This window comes from Rattus rattus, chromosome 3 (genome assembly GCF_011064425.1).
Source record: "Rattus rattus isolate New Zealand chromosome 3, Rrattus_CSIRO_v1, whole genome shotgun sequence".
NCBI classification, from domain to species: domain Eukaryota; kingdom Metazoa; phylum Chordata; class Mammalia; order Rodentia; family Muridae; genus Rattus; species Rattus rattus.
In genome coordinates, this window is record NC_046156.1 from 116,777,053 (window position 1) to 116,800,277 (window position 23,225).

General features: G+C 44.7%; 1 protein-coding gene across 1 annotated transcript; it reads left to right on the plus strand.

Moving 5' to 3' along the window:
- Window positions 1–2,385: 2,385 nt before the first annotated feature.
- Il21 (interleukin 21) lies at window positions 2,386–9,979 on the plus strand. Its single transcript, XM_032896762.1, has 5 exons — window positions 2,386–2,535; window positions 2,651–2,686; window positions 7,126–7,281; window positions 9,303–9,380; window positions 9,469–9,979. The coding sequence occupies exons 1-5, from the start codon at window positions 2,386–2,388 to the stop codon at window positions 9,490–9,492; spliced, it is 444 nt and encodes a 147-aa protein (XP_032752653.1). The 3' UTR covers window positions 9,493–9,979.
- Window positions 9,980–23,225: the final 13,246 nt, after the last annotated feature.

Below are 23,225 nucleotides of genomic sequence, written 5' to 3' on the forward strand. Positions count from 1 at the left end.
GTTCTCAACATTCCTAGTGCTCCCACCATAAATTATTTCATTATTTCAGCAATTTTGCTACTGTTAAAAACCATAGTGTAAAATCTGTGTTTTTCCATGGTCTTAGCTGCCCCCTGTGAAAGGGTCAGTTAACCTCCAAGAGGGTCGTGACCCACAGGTTAAGAACGACTGCTCTGGAGTTGGTCTGTTCCTTGGCTTCCCCAGCCTTTGAGGATACACATCTCCTATGTCTCTGCCTATGTGCTGGGCAGGATATGTTTCCATCATCTCATCTACTTTGACCCTTTGCTTTCCTTCCTGTGGGTCCCATGATGCTAGCTAGTATCCTCGGCACTGCAGAAGTGTCCCCAGGATTCCCACTCCTAATGGCTCCTGGGTGGGGATGTTTGGGCAGGGCACTTGAGACTTGATCTGGACAGGTGGCTTGTGGCAAGTGCCAGGAGGTCTTGAGGCATGACAGAATCTGTAACCAGATCAAGAGCACTGGTTTCCTATGGGCAGCATGACTTTCAATGTTTCTACCACCACTAAAGCCATGCCACGAGTGTGGCTTAGCATTTATTGATCTAGTCTTCTTTGTATGTGTCTGTACCTCCTTCCCACCCTCATTTAGGATCAATTAGTATCTTGGGCCTTCACCTTGTGCTATACTCAGCCCTTTCCTTGGTCTCGTAAGCCTGTAATCTCCCACGTTCCCGTCACCAGAGCATACCCAGGTCACATGGTAATGCACTGTTAGAGTCTAGATTTGAACTCAGGAAGTCTGCCTTTGAACTCTTAATTGCCGTGTATAGTGAACTCAAGAGATAGAATCTACATAGGTATATCAGGAAGACATATAGAAAAGACCATGTGGGCAAAGCAATGGGGTGCACCAAGTGGTGAGCTTTAGTCCTTATCAGTTAATAAATTCACACAGCAACTTCCCTTACACTATTAAATGATTACCGGAAGCACCTTTTCCTCAGACTAAGAGTGCCCAGCTCCTGCATAAGATCATAGCTTGAATTAATATTATTGCATTTCACAATCCAACCTTCAGAGTAAATCAGGTACAGACTCTATGTTGGCTGCAAACATTCTGGAATACAGGAAGGTAAGGTTGTTAGGTGTGTGACAAAACAGGTGGACGAGCAGGTAAATCAAAATCTACAGTCAAGAGACTTATTTATAAGAATACCTGACTATGCCCTAAACATCCTTCGAGCCAGAGTATAACACTCAACTTTCTCCAGTGGGTGAAGGGCCACGAGAACAAGAAATGCAGCAGAGAGGTGGGCGCTAAAACCACTTCTGCTCTCCGAGACTTTTATCGGCTTCTACCTGGTCACAAATGCAGTTAGAACCTTGCTGCTCAGACCCAGCAGAAACAGTCAGTACAGCCCTAGGAGGAAAAGAGACACACTTTTGCTCTCGATGTTTGAAGATAATATTTTTTTTAACTTGGACAGAGAGGAACATTTACCATTTTCATTTGTTTAATTGGTACATTGAATACAAGCAACAAATGGTACAGAATTTGTGGGTCCTTATTTTAATGAAGACAGAGCAATGTCTTCACAGAGAGCTGTCCACATAGCTGTCCACATAGCTGTCCACGTAGTTCATCAAAACGGTTTATTGCACTACAAACCACATCATTACATGAAGTGGCAGGAAGCACCATTAGTGCTATTTAAAGGTACACTGGAGAAAATTGAAAATAAATCTTATTTTAACAGCTCTGCAAACACAGAAGGATCTAAAATATTCTTACTAGTTAGGAAACTAGTCCATCACTTAATTTCTCTTACAAGTTAACGTCTTCCGTCTTTGCAATGGAATACAGGATAGATGGTTCAGTCAGAAAGCATGGTCATTACCCTATGAAAAGTTCCAACAAAGGGCATGCCGCCACTTTACTCATTGCAGAAGTGCCTTTATGACTGTCAGACAAACCAGGAAAGGTGCCAGGGATGCAGAGCAAACGAGCAAAGTGTTTGTGTTTACTTCTCTGAAATGGTGGTGCCTCCTGTGACACACACACACACACACACACACACACACACACACACACACACACACACACACCTTGGTGAGGAGTGCTGAAAACTGGAATTCACCCTTGTGTCTCTTTTTCCTGTATAAGATGCAGATGGAGCACATTTCGTGGACTCTATCCATCCCTGCCCCCACACGCACACGTATACCTAGCCAATGGAAAAGAAAAACGAGTTACTCACTCTACACTGTACAAAGATTTCCAGGCTGCAATGGGAGGGCTTTGCCTCTTCTCGAGGGATGAATAAATAGGTAGCTGTAGAGACAACCTGTCCACAGTCAGGTTGAAGTGAGAACCAGACCAAGGCCTTGTTCATCAGCTGCTGGAGACCCAGGTCTGGTGGCATGGAGAGGACCCTTGTCTGTCTGATAGTCATCTTCTTGGGGACCGTGGCCCATAAATCAAGCCCCCAAAGGCCAGATTACCTTCTGGCCCTTAGACTTCGTCACCTTATGGACATTGTTGAACAGCTGAAAATCTATGAGAATGACTTGGTAAGGCCATGTTTGTCACAATGCAATTTAAAGGATATTTTTTAATTAATGCAAAAGGAACCTTTTGGCTTGCACCACCAACTCAGAACTAATTCTCTTTGGCTAATTTTCCTAGGATCCTGAACTTCTAACAGCTCCACAAGATGTAAAGGTAAGATCAATTGAATTTATTTCTGAAAATGTATTTTATGTTAAGTTTAAAGTCTAACAAGTCAGTAGAATGATTATTTATGCTTATTTCCAATGACTTTCCGAATTAATGATTGGCAAAATTTTCATTTCCATTTTGGCCATAGATTTACTAGTGAATCAAACAATGACATTTTATAAATCCTTATAATGACATATGACATATCCTTTTAAAATACATGTTTTAAAGACAAACCAACCACGACAAAAGGCTATGCTGGGATCAGTTTCTGAACAGTGAGAACTGATAATTCTCATTTTAGAGCCTTGGGATATGAAGACTCTGTAGCTTTCTCTGTAATCTATTTAAGCTAAGAGCCAACATTTACGTTTTAATAACAGATCTTTTAAAAAGGAAGAAAGAAAGAATGAGATTGCCAGGAAGGCAGAGAGCAGAGTGCAGAAATCACAAGTCTCTGTGTGCAATTCCCATGTACCTGGGCCTCCGTGAGCCTCCGTGTCTTTAGCCTTTGATGAAGTCTTTCCAAAGGGTGGTTCTCTACAGCTCATTCCAGCCCTCGTGCGTTCATCGCTGTCTCTCCCCCGAGAATGTCTTTATTCTGGCCTTCGGTTTGCTACCCTAGCATTGCAAATGAAACTGGGGAAACACTCACACCGCTAGACCTTTAATTGTACAAATCAGGAAAACTAGGAGAGTGTTGCCAGTAATGAGGGCACCGCACAGAGACATTCAAAGAAGAGAATTATGGTAAATGACAGCGTAAAAGTTTAGAAAGTGAGTGAGTCACACCACCTCTCTGCTCCACAGTTCACTCTCTGCCTCTGAACATGACCACTCTTGGGTTTACTGGGTCCTTTCTAATGAGCAGCCTCTAAACAGAAAGTAGCACATCCCACTTATTGAGAGGACATTTCCAATAAGTGAGAATATTTCTCAACGCGCCTAATTTTCAGCATCTCACGCACCGTGTTTGATGACTGGGGGTAGAGCTCTTTCCCGGGTTTCCTGCCTGCAGCAAAGTAGAACACAGGAAAATCCCTCACCTTCAGCTGAGTTGACCCAATGAGTACTTTTCAGGTACACTTTCTTAGTGAATAGCTTTTAAGTCTGAATTTCCCAGTAGTCACTTTAATTTTTATCGCCTTCACATTGCTAACACACGAGACCTGTACAAGCTGATGAGTCCCCTGTGGGATACATGCACAGTCTGGTCCCTCTGTCCTCTCCCTCCACGCTCTTCCCAGTCTCTTATAATCTATCTTCTAATGGAAGATGTTTGAAAATCTTACATCTCCTTGAGAAGATTTGTCTCAGTGAACCTGCATCTTTCCGATGATTTGACCAAGCAGAATTGCCTATGCAGCCATGAGCACTGCTCTAACTGACACCCTCAAGCTACACTGGCAGGCAATGTAAAGACAGAGGAAGACAAGTAAGGGCTGCAGAAATGATGCACCAAGTTTTCAGAGTTAGCATCCAAAGCAGGGTCTGTAACAAGTTCTACAAAGCTACTGAGCTCTGTCGCCAACTCCCTCTTGTGTCTCCTTTTCTCATTTATCTGAGCGTTTGCTGCCCTTCCTCAGGTGAAAGCTGACATTATGTGGGGTGACCTTTGGTTGGCACATTTGGGAATGGGCTGAGGGTGGCGTCTGGTCCCTAGAGGCCAGGGATGCTAGTGAATGTTGTGGAATGAATGTGTGGAATGGATCTGACAACAAAGTTATCCAGCCCAATATACCTGTGTCACTGGGAAACCCTGGTCACCTAACAGCTGCTGACTTGGCCAGGACTTTCCTTCCAAAAGATAAAAATACTTTATTTGTTGTCAGAAATGGGCTGTGAGAAATCAACCTTACATTTCAGCTATTCAGTTGTAGAACTAGCAAGCCAGGTGTGCCTTCTCTGAAAATCTCTTCTCTGCTAAGGCGAGGAGTGGCTTCTCACCTCCTTTCCTTGCTTCCTTACTGTACCTTCCAGTCTGCAGGAGCCAAGGAGGTCTAGAAAATTCCTCACACTCTCCACTGAGGCCCCACTGAGAAAAGTAGCCAGGAAACACGGGCATGATTATCTTCTGGTGCTGGCTCAGAGGCCCTGGTTCCCTCCATCTCCCTATCAACTCCCCAACTCTCAGTCACTCTGCAGCTCACGTTTCTCCACTGCTTTTCAGCCTCTGACCTGCTCTGAAATCCAGCTTGAGGGTCCTATCCCAGATCACAGATTTCTAGAGACAGGCTGCTTCCTGTAGGACAAGACCAAACCGGTGTCTTATCAGTAGTAGACAGGGAAGGGTAGGGACAGTGGCACATCCACATCCTGATGTCATAACTCTCCTCTAGTCTGGCTTTGATGGCTGAGCCTGACCATTCCTGGCAGAATAGTCTCTGGGAGTTTGTTCTTACGACCCCTCCCCAAGCTTCTTTGGAACCTAGTTTTTTTGCAGTGTGCAAATGAAAATGTTAACTCAGCAAAATAAGCCTCTGTGAGAAATGCTGGTTTCTCAGATCATCACAGATGAAGCAGTTAGCGTTTTCAGTTTCAGCTGGAAAATTTACCCCTTTAAATATGAATATTATTTTTTCCAGTAAGTTAAGCCGGTTGTGGTCAAAAAGAAGAGAAAAGAAAAAAAGCTTCAACAAGCATGAACATGTGGTTTTCAAGGAAAAAAAAGTGCTATAATTAACATTTATAAATAGTTTCTATTAAATAAGCATTTTGGCAAACATGGGAAGGCCGGTGCTCTGCCCTAGTGACAGGCTACCTGATAGAAGGAACTAGATAAGCCGTGCTGGGCTTGCTGCTACCTATGCAAAGCAAGGCTGAGGGCTCCTGTTATTAGTCAACATCCACGGTGGCCAAGTGCATCGGTTGGAAAAATGCAAAGCAGGCTGCTGCTTTTCAGCTGATTGTCCCTGAGAAGATTCCGGCAAGATTGCTGGGAAGGAGGGAGGCTCCTGGGTGGAAGTCAGTGGCTTAAGTGAACGTCGGTGACAAGAAGATGCAGAAACTTCCAGAGAAAACAGTTCTCTCTCTCTCTCTCTCTCTCTCTCTCTCTCTCTCTCTCTCTCTCTCACACACACACACACACACACACACACACACACACACACACACACACACACTAAAGGAAATAGCAACCAGTCAGGAGCTCCAGGATCAGAGTTAAGATGGTTTCAGATGTGGCTCTGATGAGCCAAGGCTTCATTCCCCTCAGTGGAAAAGCTCTTGCCCAGTGTGTTCTTCCAGTGCATTCCGTTGTTATGATTTTGGCTTCTTCCCTGGTCCGTGGTTGTTTGACCTGTCCAAGTCTCTGACACAGCTCTTCTAAAGAAGGCTGTCCTTCCCACTGGTTAAACAAGTCTTAACGTCTGTTTTGACCCTTTATGGGGAATCCTGCCCTACCCAGACGTCTATGACTGAGATGTTACAAGATGTCTGGTGGCTCTCAAGCAGGTGAAATGCCTCTTAGACTGTACTGTGGAGTGGTCTAAACTCATTCACCTACTAATGGACTCCACACATAGTTACTGAGCACTGGCATTGGGCACTGCAGATTACAGAGCTGCCCTAGGCACACCACCCACGCTGTGTGCAGCGTGGATGGAAGTGACAAAGATTCTTAGCCAGACTGTTGGATCATTTCCACAAAGCTGCTACAGGTCACAATTCACAGTCTCAGAGTTTAGTGACTGCTCCTAAACGAAATTCTCTGTCACAGATAGAAAGACTTGTCAACTAGCTCAGTGGTAGACTTCTTGCCTATATATGTGTGTCCCTGGGTTCTCTTCAATACCTCCTACACCGCTACAGTCACCCACATCCACACGAGTGCACACATACACATGTACACATATATAAATATGCACACATATAACACACATACACGTCAGGTTCACACATGCACACACACACATGCACACACACACACATGCACACACACACATGCACACACACATACACACACACATGCACACACACATATGCACACACACATGCACACACACATGCACACACACATAAATAAATATCTACAGACATAACACACATACATATCAGGTTCACATACACACACATGCACACACACATGCACACACACACACACTCACACACACACACACACTCACTCACATCCAACCCCACAAAGCTGTGTCCACTGCTTCAACCTCAGAGTGACATCAGCATGCACCAGGCATAGAAAATTGTGAAGGCTGAGGCCCTGCTTGTCTCTGTGCGGTAGGAAATGGCTCCCTTTTTCTCCTAGACAGAGAAGCTGTCTGAGTCGGGGAAAAACTATCTTTTGCAGTTTTGGACATATGACCAGGCCTAATGAAGCCCCTAAAACAAATGTCCAAAACAAATGTACAAGCAGAAGCTGCGGGTTGGAGGATCCTTTTTAACCTCTAACAATGTTCATTGACGTATGCTAATTGTCTGTCCTTCAGGGGCAATGTGAGCACGAAGCTTTTGCCTGTTTTCAGAAGGCCAAACTCAAGCCATCAAACACTGGAAACAATAAGATGTTCATCAACGACTTGTTGGCACAGCTGAGGAGGAAGCTGCCTGCTAAGAGGACAGGACAGAAACAGACGCACATGGCTGTAAGATTGTCCTTTGTCATCTTTCTTGTTGGCAGTTGTCACTCCCACGGAGCGTGTATATCTGTATCCTAGTTGTACTTGTTAGCTGTAACATACGCTGCTTCACATGTCCATGCAGCTAGAGCCCCTCCTACCTTCTTGCTGAGTTACTCCGCAGTGTACAAGGTGCATTTTGAGAAGTAGCATTGCCTTTGTTAAGTCTTCACTGTCCAGAAACCCAACTAGAACTGGCTACCACTCCCTGGCAGTGTGTTAAGCTTTGGGATGAAGAAGCCATTAGGAAAAGAATGTGTTCGAAGTTAAGAGATATTTCCCTTTCATCCATGTGCTGGCCATAGCTTGTGGCATCATTATGGGGGACTAGATTTTAGCTATCTGACAAGAAGAGGGAACAGCTTACAACACCAAGATTAAAATACTACTGTCCCAAGCAAAAGCAGAGTGAATAGTGAATTTAAAAGGGAGCATCTTTTATGGGGCAGGACAGTCCAGGTTCCTGTTTTCTTTAGGACCCTGAATTTCCTTGTATATCTTCTTGGTCAACCTTTGTGCAATTCAGAGACTCAAGAATTGACTAATTCAAACTTTAATCAAAACCTGCAGAGAGGACATAAACGACATTTCTCTGCCTTATTTATTGGTTGTCTGTCCTTCAAGAAATGCCACATGGGCTAAAATGAAATCATAATTACATTGCAAAAAGGAGTCTTGTTTCTTCTGACTGCTTGGCCTGGTTATTATATGAAAACGTCCCTCTGAAACTTTCTTCACAAAGAAAGGAACTGCCTGAGAAGGTAGTGCATATTTGTGAGGTCAGCACCAGGAAGCTGAGACAGGAGGATTGAGACTTCCAGGACAGCCTGGGTTATCAGGGTGAGACCTTGTTCCAAAGTTTTGAAGGAAGGAAGGGAGGGAGGGAGGGAGAAAAGGAAAGGAAGGAAAGCAGGAGGAAAGAGAAATGGGGGTGGGGGACGCACTGAAACTCAGGGCTGTGAAACTCAGGGCAAGAGATTTAGGGAATGGAGCTGTGTGCTATAGACCTGGAACTCAACTCTTCCACACCAAGCTTCTTCATGTAGAGGTGAGGAAAGTGAGAGCTACGAAGCCGACTTTCTCCAGGTTTCACAAACAGCTGTGTCAGGATGAGGAAGAACACAGCTGTTGTGCTGCCCCCCAATGGTCTCACCGTAACATCACATGACTGAGGGTTGAGAAGCAGCCTGCTGCTTTGGTAACAAAACAGGAATGAGCATAAAATTGAAGGAGAAAGGGGAAGGGAGGGAGAGAGAGAGACTGAGGAGAAGGAAGGAAAGCCAGCCACACTACTTTGATCCCTAGTAATCAAGGGAATGGACCTTAAAAGAGGAAATCCTGTCTTAAATTATGGAAACAGTACCCAACAGTGGTAAGACTGGTTGAAGCTCAAAGAGGAAACATGTTTTACAATGTATATTCCTTGAGGTATTTATCCCTTTAGTCTACTTAATAAACTCTAGAAATTTGACACATATGAAACAGTATCTGCTCAGATGATCTCTGTAGACTTGTACATAAAAGGGGACAGCACTTCTGTATCCAAAAATAGTAAGTGCTCTGTCTGTGCTGGAAAACAAAGCAGCTGCCACATATCCTGTGCTGAAAGCTTATCTAAGGCCCAGGAAACCCTTGTACTTGGTTATAAACTAACAACAAACAGGCATAACAAGCAGGGCAACAAGAATGCAAAGGAAGAGGAGGGAGAGAAGGAGGGGGAGAAGGAGGGGGAGGGGGAGGAGGAGGAGGAGAAGGAGGAAACCCCCCCCATATAATAGTTTAAACACTAAAATACCAGAGTTGTCTCTGAGGATGAAATCACAAGTGGTTTCCAGAACGATTTTACAGAATTTTTCCTGTTTGTTACTGAATGTGACTTATGTTTGCAAGAGAAGAAATGCATTTTACATAAGTATTTTATGAAGTACAAAGTTTTTAAAAGGAATTTTAAAAGTTTTTAAATATTTATTTATTTATTTGATTTCCAGAAATGCCCTTCCTGTGATTTGTATGAGAAAAAAACACCCAAAGAGTTCCTTGAAAGACTAAAATGGCTCCTTCAAAAGGTAAGCCTTTAAATGAATTTCTTTCTCTCCCATGCTGTCTCCGGGTTGCCTCTTGTGCCCAGTGACTCACAGGCTGTCGTTTCCACAGATGATTCATCAGCATCTGTCCTAGAACACGTAGGACCCGAAGATTCCCGAGGACACCGGACAGTATAGACGCTCACAAACACAGGAGTACCTCTTTCCTCCTGGGATTCTGAGTGGAGAAGTACGATATATTATGATAGGAACAACTCAGAAAAGCTGCAGATTAAGATCCTTTTGCCCATTTACTATGCAGATATTGCGGTTCCCTGCACAGACTCCATGCTGTCAACATGGAAAATCTCTTCTCAGCAAGAGCCCAGCTTATCGTGGTGATGGGGATTTCTGGGACTTCTCACGTTGTGGCTTCATCTTACTGCCCGACTGTGACATTCTTTGATCAGAAAGGGAAAACTAAAAATTTTAACTAAAAATAAGGCTAAAGAACTTGTTGGTCTGCAAGAATAAGACCTATTATGACCCTAACTGAAGGATGTAAGCTGAAAATACATAAGCATAAGATTATATTGAAGACTGAAGTCTTTATTCTTTACGAAAATCTTTGTACTTGAAAGCATGTCTGAAGGGTTTACTCGTTACCATTAACATCTGGCCCAGTGATAACTTTATTCTCTACAGGACAGCTTTTCCTGATGGGCACAAACAACTTTTCTTCTTGATTAGGTCTATCAAAATATTTAAGTATGGTAGAATTTAACCTATTTATGAGGTTCACCCCTGGCCTTCACTGTTTTTCTAAAGCGGTAAGGGTAAGGGCGCATAGCTATAGGTTTGAGGGGTTGGGATTTAGCTCAGTGGTAGAGCGCTTGTTTAGGGAAGCGCAAGGCCCTGGGTTCAGTCTCCCCAGCTCCGGAAAAAAAAGAACCAAAAAAAAAAAAAAAAAAAAAAAAGAGGCTTGACTTGCTTTCCCTCTCAATGTCAAGATCCTTTATAAGTTAATAGTGTAATCTGTGAAGAAGGCAACCAAATCACCAGTCTTCTGGAGCCAAATAGAGTCTTCAGTTTTGTAGCGCTCACCTCCAGTGGTTATGGGTGTGCTGTGAGGAATCTGCTAACTCCAGCCTCAGTCTCCTCTCCCACATCCTTTCCTTCCTTTCTGATGTGTAAAATGAAACTTCTAAGAACAGGCATTTCGAACAAGTTCAGCATTTAAGAGACATCACGTGCACACTTTTGATAAGTTAAGTTCAATCACGTATTTAAAATCGAAGTCAGGAGATAAGTCAAGAGACCAGAGGTTCTGTCCCGGTTTTAAACGGACCTTTACCTACCATTCTGATCTTTTAACCACAGAGCCTACACTGAGCAAATGGTTCCACCATTTGATATCAATTCCAACAGTATGTTTCAACGGCAAGTTAAAAAGTCTAGAAAGTCATTTCCCCTGGAATAGTATACTCTCTTTGTAAATTTCTTACTGTTAAAATGGACCTGAGATCCCAGGCATGGCCTGGGGAAGTCTTTGCTCCAAGAAAAAAGTATCTGTATTTAAAAGTACCTTTAAAACAAGCGCAGACACAGCCACTGCTCTAAGACAGAGCTGACTGCTGTTAACTGATTCCCAGAAAAGTGTCACAACAGAAACAATGTATTTTCTTAAATTGTTAAACTATGTATTGCAAAGAAACTGTGTAACTGTGAATGTGCGACTCTTGATGATGTCCTAGCCCACTTACGTGTCGGAGGTGCTAGCATGGGTTGTTGAGTTTGCTGCTGGGGAGCTGAAGTAGAGATGCATGATGGAGAGGGACAGCTTCTCTGTGTCGTCTTCTGTGGCTATTTCTGGCTATAACTGTTGACTTCTTGACACTGTGATTTTTATATTTAAGACAACATATTTATTTTGGTGTGTTTATTGTTAAAAATCTGTTCTAGGCTTTTAAACCATTGACTATTTCTACTCTAGAAGTACAACTAATTCAGTGCAGACAGGCTAAGAGCTTGTAGAGTTCGGAAGCCCTAAAGGCTTCTCCACTAGCCAAGGCCAAGCGATGCTTTAATAACTAGACAGAGCAAGTCTTGCACAGCGGTCTTGAACCTCTCTGTGCTAGAGACTCAGCCAGTCCTTGACATTTTTGTTCTCTGTGGGTGGCAACACCTTGGGCCTGATACACTGTTGACATGGAGGTTGCCCCTGGTGTAAGCTTTTTTTGGTTTTCATTTTCCTATCTGTAGAACAAGGATGTGTGGCTTCCCTAAGTCTATTCTGTATTTTTTTTTGAGCTTTATATGTCTGAGTTTTAATGTTTCCAGTACACTTACAGGAGCACCTGACCACACTCTTGAGTTAAATTTCATCCCAAGTGTGATATTTAGTTGCTCAAAAAGGAAAAAAAGAAGGAAGAAAAGGGAGAGAGAGAGAGAGAGAGAGAGAGAGAGAGAGAGAGAGAGAGAGAGATTGTTGTAGGTCATGAGAGAGTTCAGAGAAATCAGTTATGGTTGTTAATACTGTAGCTGAAAGTGTTTTCTTTGTATATGTGAATAAATTTATAGCATTATTGACCTATGTTACTGCTCTGTTTTATTTACAGTCACATCTGAGAATTTAGTTTTAATATGAATGATGTACTTTATAACTTAATGATTATTTATTATGTATTTGGTTTTGAATGTTTGTATTCATGGCTTCTTATTTAAGACATGATCGTATTAAATACTACTCAGTCAGTACAACTGTCTGTTGTGATCTCTGAATGTCCTTAATGCGACCATCCTGGCAGAAAATGTGGGTGCACAGGTTTCCTAAGGCTACAGCATAGATGTAGTTTTTGTTCACTGCCACCAAAATAAAACTATCCCCTGCTCTTGCTCAAAGACCCCACTTTCTTTGAAGACCACCCTCTGAACACCTGGTAGGCTTGAAGTGGTTGAAAATTGCCTGTCTCTCCGACACATGTGTTCCATGTAGATTACACTCCTGGGTTCATGTCGCTCCCTTTTGGCTGTGTGTCTCTTATTTTCAATGTTTTTTTTTAATCTGCATCTGTGGGTTACTATGCTGTGCTCATCAAGGCCTTAGTTGTGCTCCTTGATAATTTCTGCTCCCCTCTCAGGTGACTGCAGTGGGGTGGATTCACCAGGAGGCTCCCAGAACCTTGAACGTCTCTGTGTGAGCACCTGTGTCCTTTACCCACTGTCACTCTCAGGGCCATGGCCCAGACTCTCACACATGGAAACCCAGCATCTACTACTGGTCACATAGCTCGAGAACCATCAAATTCCTACTGTCTCTGTAAAGCCAGGTCTTCCTGACCCCTCCCTCGGTCCTCACCTGCTCTGGAGCCCTGGCCACTGAGTCCCTGGAACCTGGAGCCAGGGGCTGAGCAAAACATGGTGCCTCTACCTGCTTGAGAACCTGCCCATGAAGTGTACACCTATCTGTGTTCTACTTCAGATTCAAACATTGGCTCTGGCTGCTCGCCTTGGGAAAATTTCAAACACCTTCCATAGCTACTGGAGTCATTTCCCCACTCTGGCTTCACCCCATCAGCCACCAAAGTGAGGCCACCAGGACCTCTTACTTGGATGGTTGTAGAGCCTTCCTAAGCAACTTCTCTGCCCCTGTCCTTGCTCTGCACTAAAAGCTATTTGTAATAAAACAACTTGAATAACTCCTTTAAAAGCCAACCCTCAGGGCCTGTGAGATGCCTCAGCGGATGAAAGCATTCACTGCCAGGCCTGCTGACCGTAACTGGACCCCTAGGACCCACACATGGTAGAAAGAGAAAACTGGCTTCCGCACATTGTCCCCTGGCCCTCCATATGTGCCCTGTGGTGCATGTGCATATCAGAAACATCACACTATGTCCCTCCCTCAACTCAAAGACCCCAACAGTTCCCATGCCACTTAGGGATACTTGGTCTCCCTCTGTCTTCCCACCCTATTTCTTTTTCCAACGGACTCCAGGCACATCGGTATTCTTTCCCCAACATTCCAGGGGAACCCCATCGAGGGCATTTGTACTTCTAAATTTTTGTTTTTCTTTCTGAAGACAGGGTCTTACTCTGTAACCCAGGTTGGCTTGGTACTCAGTACATAGCCCATGCTGGCTTCAATGTACCTGAGTGTGTGTGTGTGTGTGTGTGTGTGTGTGTGTGTGTGTGTGTGTGATGTGCGTGTGTGTGTTTATCCGTGTGTGTGTGAATACACGTGTGTGCAGAAATGTGCGTGTGTGTGTTGAGTATTGTGTGTGTGTGTGTGTGAGAGAGGAAGTGAAAGTGTGTGTGTGTGTGTGTGTGTGTGTGTGTGTGTGTGTGTGTGTGTGTGTACCTATGTTTGTGTCTATGTGAGTCTGTTTATGTATCTGGTTTCTCTGAATAACTAGGGTGTTGTGGACTTGGTCTAATGCTTGTATTTTGTTAACTGGATCTCCAAAATTACATGGGAATCCGCATGTCTGCATGTAAGCCGCTGAGGGTCCCTGCCCCCAGCTGGTTTTGATTGGTGAATAAAGTTGCCAGCAGCAACAAAAGGAGACAGAGGCAGGACTTTCAGGATTCCCAGGCAGGGGACTGAGGGAGGAGGAAGGAGAAAGCCACCAAGCTGGGAAAGCTGTAGCTGCCATGCCTGAGAAGTGCAGGACAGAGAGACAGCCAACACGTAAATACCAGGGACCGTGACCCTGGAGGGCTACAGGTCTGGTCCTGGGCAGCAAGATAGAATACAGGTCTAAGTGATGAGTTAGGATTATCAAAAGTACATCAGTCATGTGGAGGTTAGGAAGTGACCCAGTGTGTGTGCGTGTGCGTGTGTTTCATTCAGGAACCCAAAACACACTGGGGCAGGTATCAAGGAATGTACACCGCCCGGTCGATCTGAGTAGAGATTAATTGACTACCAAAGCACTAGGGTCCAGTGAGTTCCTAAGGGAGGAGAAAGAGAAACCGAGCTGACTAGGCGGGGCATGGTCACAGCAGGTGGAGCTCCAGACTGCCCTGACTGCATGGGACCTGAGGATTGTTAGCTACATTGGAGGCGCAAGGGTTTGGGTGTCTATTTCTGACAGCTATCCATGCACAGTGAACTTCAGGTGAGGTGAGATTACTCCAGAATTTCTAATATCTAAGATACCCTTGACTCACACAGAAGACAAGGCAATATAACCTCACAGAACTGAGGGGACAGACCTGCGGGGCCCTGACATAAATCCCCACTGCTAACGTCACAGTGGCCTTTTTCCTTCTAAGTTTATTTTTCAAAACATAAAGGTAGAGAAGAGGTTACTTTGTAATCATCGTGAGAGGGTTTTCAGTATTGTTAGGCTATGCCTGAGCCACGAAGGTAAGCACGGTTATACATCTATTACAGGTTACCTAGATTATTGCCTTTACAGTTACAACTGAATTCTCTTTAAGCTTATTTAACCTAAAGGAGTCCAATTTCTAGAGATATCTTTGCATCCTAAACAGAGAATGCTCAGTAATAGAATCTGATGCTCTAACGTACACCCCAAGTCCTTCACACCCAGAGGTACTTTCTCCTCCTTCCAACCTTCTTGCTAGCCACAGACAACTCCAGGCTACAAACAGACTCACCCCCCCCACAGACATTCACAGTCTCGGTGGCCAGTGGTTTTGAGGCTTCCAGTCACCCACTCTCTTATGTGACTCACTTAAGGCCAGCCATTGTTTGGTGGAGAAGACAGCATGAATGGAGTCAACACACTGACATCTGCTGATTGATAAACCCATCCTGAGGAGAGAGAAGATACTGGGCTGATGCTGCGGAGAGAAAGGCCAAAGGTAGTGAGGATGGAAAAGGTACCACAAGGAGGAAGGGAAGATGTCCATTATCCAGTCCACAGACTGTCTAGCACCCTGCTTCCCTAATAATAAGGGAACTGAACAGCTTTCTAGCTTGAAGTAGAAGTTTCACGCCATGGCTCTGTTCTAAAGTTATGGATGCTGGATAATAGCTGGTTAGGTCTGATTCTAACCTCCCAGGATGGACAAAGGCTGGAGATCTGACCCCAGTGTTACATTCACAGTACGTCTCGGGGGCAGATGCACTTGCCTGTGCTGATGACATCACTTCTGATTTCCTCGCAGGAGCTCCACACTGTGGCCCTCCACACTGAGACTGTGCTGCCCCCTGTAGGGAGAACGCAAACACTTCAAGTGCCAGGTTCCAAAGGGATACATCTTGTCACCCCACACCTGCAACACAGTTGGTTTGTATTCTCTGAGATACGATCAACTCACAATAAAGGTAGCTTTAGAGCCAGGAAAGGGTGTGGGGGAGGGCCTGGATGATGGCTTAATTAACAAAGTTCTTTCTGTGTAAGCATAAAACCCAAGTTTGATTCCCAGAACTCACGTTTGTTAGGGAAAAAAAAGGTTTAAGTTTGTAATCCCAGAGCCAAGGAGGCAAACACAGGTGGGTCTCCGGAGTTCACTGATCAGCTATCATAGCTGAAGTCAAATTGTTGTGTCTGGGTCTCAAGTGTGATACTGAAAATCAATATTCATGACAAAATGAGGAATGACACTTGGGTGCGCCCTCTGACCTCCATGTAGATGCACTCAGGCACATGCACATGCACGATTTTACACACACACGCACACACACACACACACACACACACATGCTTCTGCACATACATATAAACAGCTCTGCACACACAGACGTGTTTCTGTACACACATGCATATACACACTCTTTCTCACACATAACCCTAAATAAATCAGTGTGGAAGAGAGAGGCATGGTGTGAAAGCCACCACTGTCATGCCGTGTGTGAGCTTTGGAAAACAGAACTCGTTGGTCCCCTCACAGGCAGAGCACTGACAACTGAAGTTTGCAGCTCTTTTTCTGGACTTCCTTAAAAGCAGGAAATGCCACACTTCCTCTTTCATTTATTAGAAGCCAGAGGTACTGCAGATGTCCTCACCTTGACATGATCTTAAGGTTTTCAGCCCTCTAAGACCACAGAACCCTCACATAGGTGAAATGGAGCAAGCAGAAGAGCTTGGGTGTGTATGCACACATCTGGGAATACAGAAGCTTACGTCAGGCTGGCTCTGTGTCTAGTAGCAACTGTGTTGATGGTTTTGCCTTACCTCATTTTCAGAGCACTCCTTTCAGGGCAGAGCCCCCCACCCCAACCCTGTGAGAAGCCCCTTCTTCAGTGCTGGCCTCATGGGACTATGTTTTAATTCAGTTTCCTATGAAGCAGGAAGCTAAGACATTCCCAGGGCTACCAGAGAAGAAAGGTTCAAGGACACTGTGAGGTGAACACGGCAGGCAAGTCCCCTCCTGCAGATGCCTCCCAGAATGCCCTGTTTCTGGGTCTCAACCTCTTCGGTGTTATTTAGCATCTTGTACGTTCTGTTTCTGCTGTTTTGGAGAGTTGAACCAAAGGCCTCGGGTGTCCCAAGCAAGTGCCCTGTGATAAAACCATATTCCCAGCTTTATTCCTTTTGAAGAGTGGGGAACAGCAAATAAATCCCAAGCCACATTCTACTGGCCTTGTCCACCCTCAGTATTAGCACCACACATTTTATTTACGAGCCTCCAACTCAGCTGGGGAAGTCCTTACCTCAGCTCAGCTGAAGCAACACCAAGCCTTCTGCTGCTTTTGTTTTAATTCTTTGAAGAGAGAGCTTCTTTTCCCCCAGGATGCTAGGATCTGGGTTCCTGTGCCACCATGCACCAGCACACGAGCTATCTCTTCTGTTCTTTCCTGATAGCATAAGGGGAACCATGACCACCTAACCAGTCGTTTCATATGACTAAAACATCAACAGCATGCCACTGGTTTTTATTTACCATGTAAACTCATAATCTCAGAATAGTTGCAAAAGTACTGGGTGTTGCTAATATTTTTGTTGTATTAAGACAGGATTTCACAGGGTTGGGGATTTAGCTCAGTGGTAGAGCGCTTGCCTAGCAAGCGCAAGGCCCTGGGTTCGGTCCTCAGCTCCAGAAAAAAAAAAAGTACAGGATTTCACTATGTGCCCCAGGCTGGCCTTTAACTGAAGGTTCTACTACTGCAGCCTCCTGAGTTCTAGGATGACAGGTGAACGCCACCAACATTTGTTGGTTTTATTGACATCACTAAAAGGGATCAAAACGGGGGCTGAGGAGTAGGTCAACTGGCTGGTTGAGTGCTTAGAACCTAGTGTGTGAGGTTCAGTCTCCAGCACTGCATAAAACTGAGATAGATATTAACGTTCCTTATTATGCGACTCCTTTTAGGTGCTTGCTCACGACGCTGTGACAGAGCTCTAACTCCATTTAAACAACCATCCAGAGGCAACAGCGAAAAGCCTTGGGCTGAATGCTTGAGTGAAAAAGCCATTATTTGTATTGGATTAAAAATAACCCAAAGTAGGAGGCTGAGGAGATAGCTCAGTAGGCGAGAGCCTGAATTCAATTCCCAGAACCCACATTTATAAAGCATTACTCATGCTTACGATCCCAACACTGGGGAGGCAGATCTCTGGGCCCCACTGCCCAGCCAGCCTGGCTAAAGCAGCAGGCCTCAGGCCGGTGAGAGGCCTTGACTCCCAAAAACCACAAGGAAGATGATACCTGGAGAATGACTACATATTTGCTCACATGCGTACCTGCACACATGAACACGCCTACACACACACACACACACACACACACAGAGAGAGAGAGAGAGAGAGAGAGAGAGAGAGAGAGAGAGAGAGAGAGAGATACACATATGGCAGCAGGGTCAAAAGTGGGCAAAAATAAGAAGATTCTCTCATTCTCTGAATTGAGAATGTATGTATTCATGACTTTCTCCTGTGGGCTCTGTCCAAGCCATGAAGATGGAATGAGAGAGCTTTACTCTACAATGAGAAGGTACCAGAATGCTTAGTTTAGTGGGGCAGAGTAGTTGGGGATTGAGGACGTGTGGGAAGAAGCTTCTAGAACTGCACATACCCTGCCTCAATCTTGAGACAGCCTCTGAGCTCAAGGAGCCTGTGGACAAGATGTGGAGGGCAGACAGTGATCTCAGCCAGTGTTTGCTTCTGTGGAGAGAGTAGGCATGTGATTCCCCCCGGGCTGAAAGGGCATGGTGAATCCTCTGGCTTTTCACTGAAACCCTGAAGAGGTAGAGACTTTGGTAGAAAGACTCAAATTCAAACTCAAAAAATCCACTCAAGAAACAGAGACAGACAAAAGCAAACCTGTCTAGTAAGATAGAAAATCAAGTCTCTACAAGTTCAAGCAATGAGTCAAAACTTAAACATTCAATTTAAAATAATCACTATGCCCTAGGGGAAGGTGATAGAGTGCTGAACTTCTGTGAATTGCTGTAGAATGTACCCGTCCCACCCTCCTCCACCAGGAAGAAAGAAAGAGAGAAAGAGATAGTGGGGAGGGAGGTAGTCTGGGAGGAGGGAGAGGGGAGACATACTGCTCATCGTCAGGAGAAAAACAACCAGAAGAAATAGATGGCAGCTTAAAACCAAACAACAGCATGTGTAGGTTATAGTTCCAAAGTTGTCAATAGGAATGTTTCAAGACACAGGATAAATGGTCATAACGAACTAATACAGTACCAGGGGGAACATATAAATCTACAGACTGTAGACACTCAATGCTGTAACATCAGAAGGGAGAATCTCATTGGATGGACTCAGCAGGCTGAACACTGCAGAATAAAAAGCCAATGACCTTGTAGATGGAGTTGAGCGTTTCCAATGGAACCAACATGAAAGAATGAGTGAGCTGGGGCTTGTATCAACGTCAGCTGCTCTGATGTGTGAAGCCGGGCTTCTGGGGACTGAAATGAGAAGGGAGATAATGGAGCAGAAGAACAAAGTTGACAGGCATGGTGGCCACAGCTTTTCAAGTCGGTTGAAAACCCATTTCCAGATCTAAGTAGCCCACAGACTCTCATGTGGAATGGCCTCAGAGAAAACCATATCCAAAATCATCCCGATCAAATTTCTAAAACCCAAGTGAACACTCACACAAGCCCTCAGATGGGAGGAGGACATACCAGGGGAGGACGGTGGGGAGGAGGAGGCTGGGCCTCTCGTTAGAAAGCAAAGCAAAATAAATGATTAAAAATAAATCCCATCTTTAATGTACTTTGAAAGTCTTAGTTCAAACTCTACAGTTAAAATATTCTATCAGAATGAAGAAAATACGAAAGCATTTCCTATCTTAGAAGGGCTAATGAAAGGAAGTGCTTCAAGCTAAAGAAAATAACAGCAGATGGACACTCAGATTTCTAGGAAGAAGTAAGAGATAAGGAGCACTGGAAATAGATCCACAAGCAAATATAGAATAAAAATCTATGTTTTTCTCTTACTTTTTTCAAGGACAAATACCCTTTAAATGCCCAAAAGTATAAATTACTGTATAAATTGTTTTTTTTTTTAAAAAAAAAACCAACATATTAACAGAATGGAATGGTGGTAGGGTTTTGAAGTTCATCTTGGAAACTGGGGGAGGCCAAGGCTTTCTGTGAACAATGTCAAACCGAGTTCAGAGTGGAGAAGGCCGCAAAGGGATGTAAGAGCTCAGGGAAGCCAGTTTCCCCAGGGATATCAGCAACTGCTAAGGATGTCAGCCAAGGGAGAGAGTTTGTGAAGGAAAGAATGACATGGAGAAGGGGGCTTTACATGTTTACTGTAAAAGTGGGTGATGGAGACAGTAAGATTTTGGGGGTAAGGACCCCATTCCTCTCATTTTTCATGAGCCTGTCTTTCTATTTTGAGACCTGGTTGTTCACAGGTCAGGGGATAATAATCAGTTCTCTTGGGTTCTTTATGATGTCAGCCAATAGGAAAGACTTAAAAACACAAAACATATTTTGTCTTGGAAAGTTTTCACTATGAGAAAGAAAAAGAAACTTAATTCTGACATAAAAGTCCAGAAGTCCAAGAAGACAAAGACCAAAACATCAACAGTCAAAACAGCAACCTGCATTGAAGAATCCCTGTGTACTGGACAGTCTGCTAAGAACATGCCGTGCTTACAGGAGGCCTTGAAATGTAAACTTCAGGACAACATACTGCCAAGCATGGTAGAAGAGGGTTCTCTCCTTTGACACCATTGGCATATTAGACCGAACAGATGACGATGCCCCTGTCCTCTGATCCTTAGACGCCACTGCACTGCCTTATCCTAAGCTGTGTCAATAAAACACCTCTAGATGTTTCCCTATGTCCTTCAAGAGGCACAGGCATTGCCTAGGTGATCTGCTAGGTAGGGAGGTCTTCTAATTATGGGACCATTCAGTAGACAGTACAGCCCTTCAGAAGCCCGCAAGCCTCTCTGGTCATGAAGAAGCTACAGCTGAAGGAGAGAAGACCGGGTGAGTTGTGGGGAAGTGAGCAGACCATTGGCACAAAAGCAAATGCAATGTTGGCTGCAGAAGAGCAAACACAAGCCCTGAAGAACCTCGTGCTGTGTTTGTGTGCATGTCTATGTGAAGAAAAATACCAACTCTTTCCTGGACAGGAACTTGGACTTGTGGGTTACATGTGGGGCTTATTTCCAGAGCTAGGATTAGCAACATATCTAAGGGTTGGATCAAACATTTCACAGAACATGCTAAAAGTTATGCCATGCAGACTACTAATGATCCCATAACCCCATGACTATGTGTATAGACAAGCATATGCCACATGTGGGCAGAAGTTTCAAGTCACCTACCCAGGTCACCAGTGTGTTGAGCGGCCAGGGATGACAGGACTTTGTGTTCTCCATTCCTAGAAGGAGCTCCTCACTGGACCGAGTTGGCATGGATCAAACAGACCCAATGCCACACATAATAAGCAATCCTGACAGACAGAATGAAATCGGTGTATGAATGAAATCAGTGTAGCCCCGCTCCTGTTGGCTGTTATGTCATGAGACACTTTGCACAAGGCTTTCCAGGTTCATGTTGTAAGCGCTGGCTACAGTGTCACACTTTGCTGATGAGTTGCAAACCAGATCTCCCCCCAACCCCTTACGAGACTGCTCTTTCCATATGCCATACTGGTGCACTGTTGATAGAGGCCGGGAACACTTAGGCAGGCAGACACTTGGCTTGCTTGCTGTGAAGGGGACAGAACATGCCGCTCAAAACCTTGCTACTATGGCACAAGAACTTCCACTGGTCAGGGTCTTCCCTCACGAGAGCTCCAGGTTCTATACGTGAAAACTGACCCACAACAATTTGCCATGGTTTTCTATTCTATTACTCTGACTTACTTACTTACTTAATTTGTTTGTTTGTTTACTTATTTATAAGTCAGGGTTTCCCTGTGTAGCCCTGACTGTCCTAGAACTCATGACAGAAACCAGGAGGCCTGGCTATCCTGGAACTCATGCTATATACCAGGCTGGCCTCAAACTCAGGTTTGCCAGCCTTTGCCTCCCAAGGAGTTAAGAGGGTGTGGGTCACCATGCCCAGCTACTGTGACATTTCTGAGGAGCCCTTCACTAACTCTCATTTGAATGAACCCGAGTAGTTAGGCTCAGATTAAATGTTTTGGGCAGGATACAACCTGGATGAGATTCTGCCTTTCTCAGTATGAAATGTTAGGAAGAATGTGACTTTAAGTGGCCAACGCATGTCTTTCTCTGAGTATCTAGCCCGAGCAGGGATGGTGTCAAACATGAGCCAGGGGCTTCACCTACAAAGCAGAAACAGTGAGGAGGGCACTGGGAAGCCGATGTCCCTTAGGTATTCTCTCATCTTCCTGCCTCTAACTCAGACCCCCGTGACATAGAACTGCCACAGCCAAGCTTGTGCAAGAGGCATCATACTAAAGGTGAGTCAGAAACGTTGTCTCAGAAATGAGAAGAAGACCGAATCAGACAAACTTTGTTGTCAAAAATATCTCACAGAGGATGTTACAACGAAAACCAGAAAGCGAAGCCTGCAGAGAAATACCAGAGTGTTATGAGAAATCTGCAAAAGTTGTTTTGAAGATAAATATGGTAACAGCACCTGAATCACTTCTGGAAAATGTCAACAGTTCAGCACACAGCCTGAACTCTGCTTCAAAAGGAATCTCAGAATAGAATGAGACTCTTTAGGTCTAAAGACATGTGCTTCACCGAGCGGATCCGTGGAAAATGCTGGTTGAAGATCAAACTTGACAGGGTTATCGTGATGGACGCAGCACTAAAATAGAATAATCAGAGAAAACCATAGTGCTCGGGGTGTTAAAGGAAAACAGAGGGGGGGGGGGAGGGGGGGAGGGAGGGAGGGAGAGAGAGAGAGAGAGGGAGAGAGAGAGGGAGAGAGAGAGAGAGAGAGATTCATAGGCGAACTGAGTTGTAAAACTCAGAGCTGGTAAGAGGAGGTGCAGAAGATGCACAATGATCAGGTACCCTAGTCATTACCCCATAGGTGGTCATCAGCAAAGCCACAGTCTGGGCCAAGCCAGTTTTCTGCCAATCATGTTGTATTGTTCTGGACATGTTTCAAAAAAGGTATGTATTTATTTTGTTTGAGAGACAGGGCTGTGCCATAGCACACATGTGGAGGTAGAAGACAACTTGCAAAAATCAGTTCTCCCTGCCGTCCGTTCGTGGCTCGGGGACTGGAATCTGGGTCACTAGACTCACCAGAGAGTCCTTTACCTGTGGACACTTCGTGTGGACCAGGCTTGCCCTAAAATTGCCATGTAGCGGAAGCTGGTCCTGATCCTCCTGCCTCCGCCTCCTGGGCGTTGGGGTTACAGACATGCACTACCATGCCCAGCCTTGTGCATTCTTATTTTGAAACATTTTGCCAAACGCTCCTGTCAGTGTGTTATTTCACCAGTGTCTGGAAAGGGGATCCTACGTCTCTCACACTGAATATAGACAATGCTTTGAAACGCTGTTGAAGAA

What these genes read in the sequence shown, in the direction of transcription:
- Il21 (XM_032896762.1), top strand. Translation starts at nt 2,386, where the DNA reads ATGGAGAGGACCCTTGTCTGTCTGATAGTCATCTTCTTGGGGACCGTG. An exon ending in AAATCTATGAGAATGACTTG is followed by an intron (nt 2,536 to 2,650) that starts GTAAGGCCATGT and finishes TAATTTTCCTAG; the next exon opens with GATCCTGAACTTCTAACAGC. An exon ending in AGAAACAGACGCACATGGCT is followed by an intron (nt 7,282 to 9,302) that starts GTAAGATTGTCC and finishes TTTGATTTCCAG; the next exon opens with AAATGCCCTTCCTGTGATTT.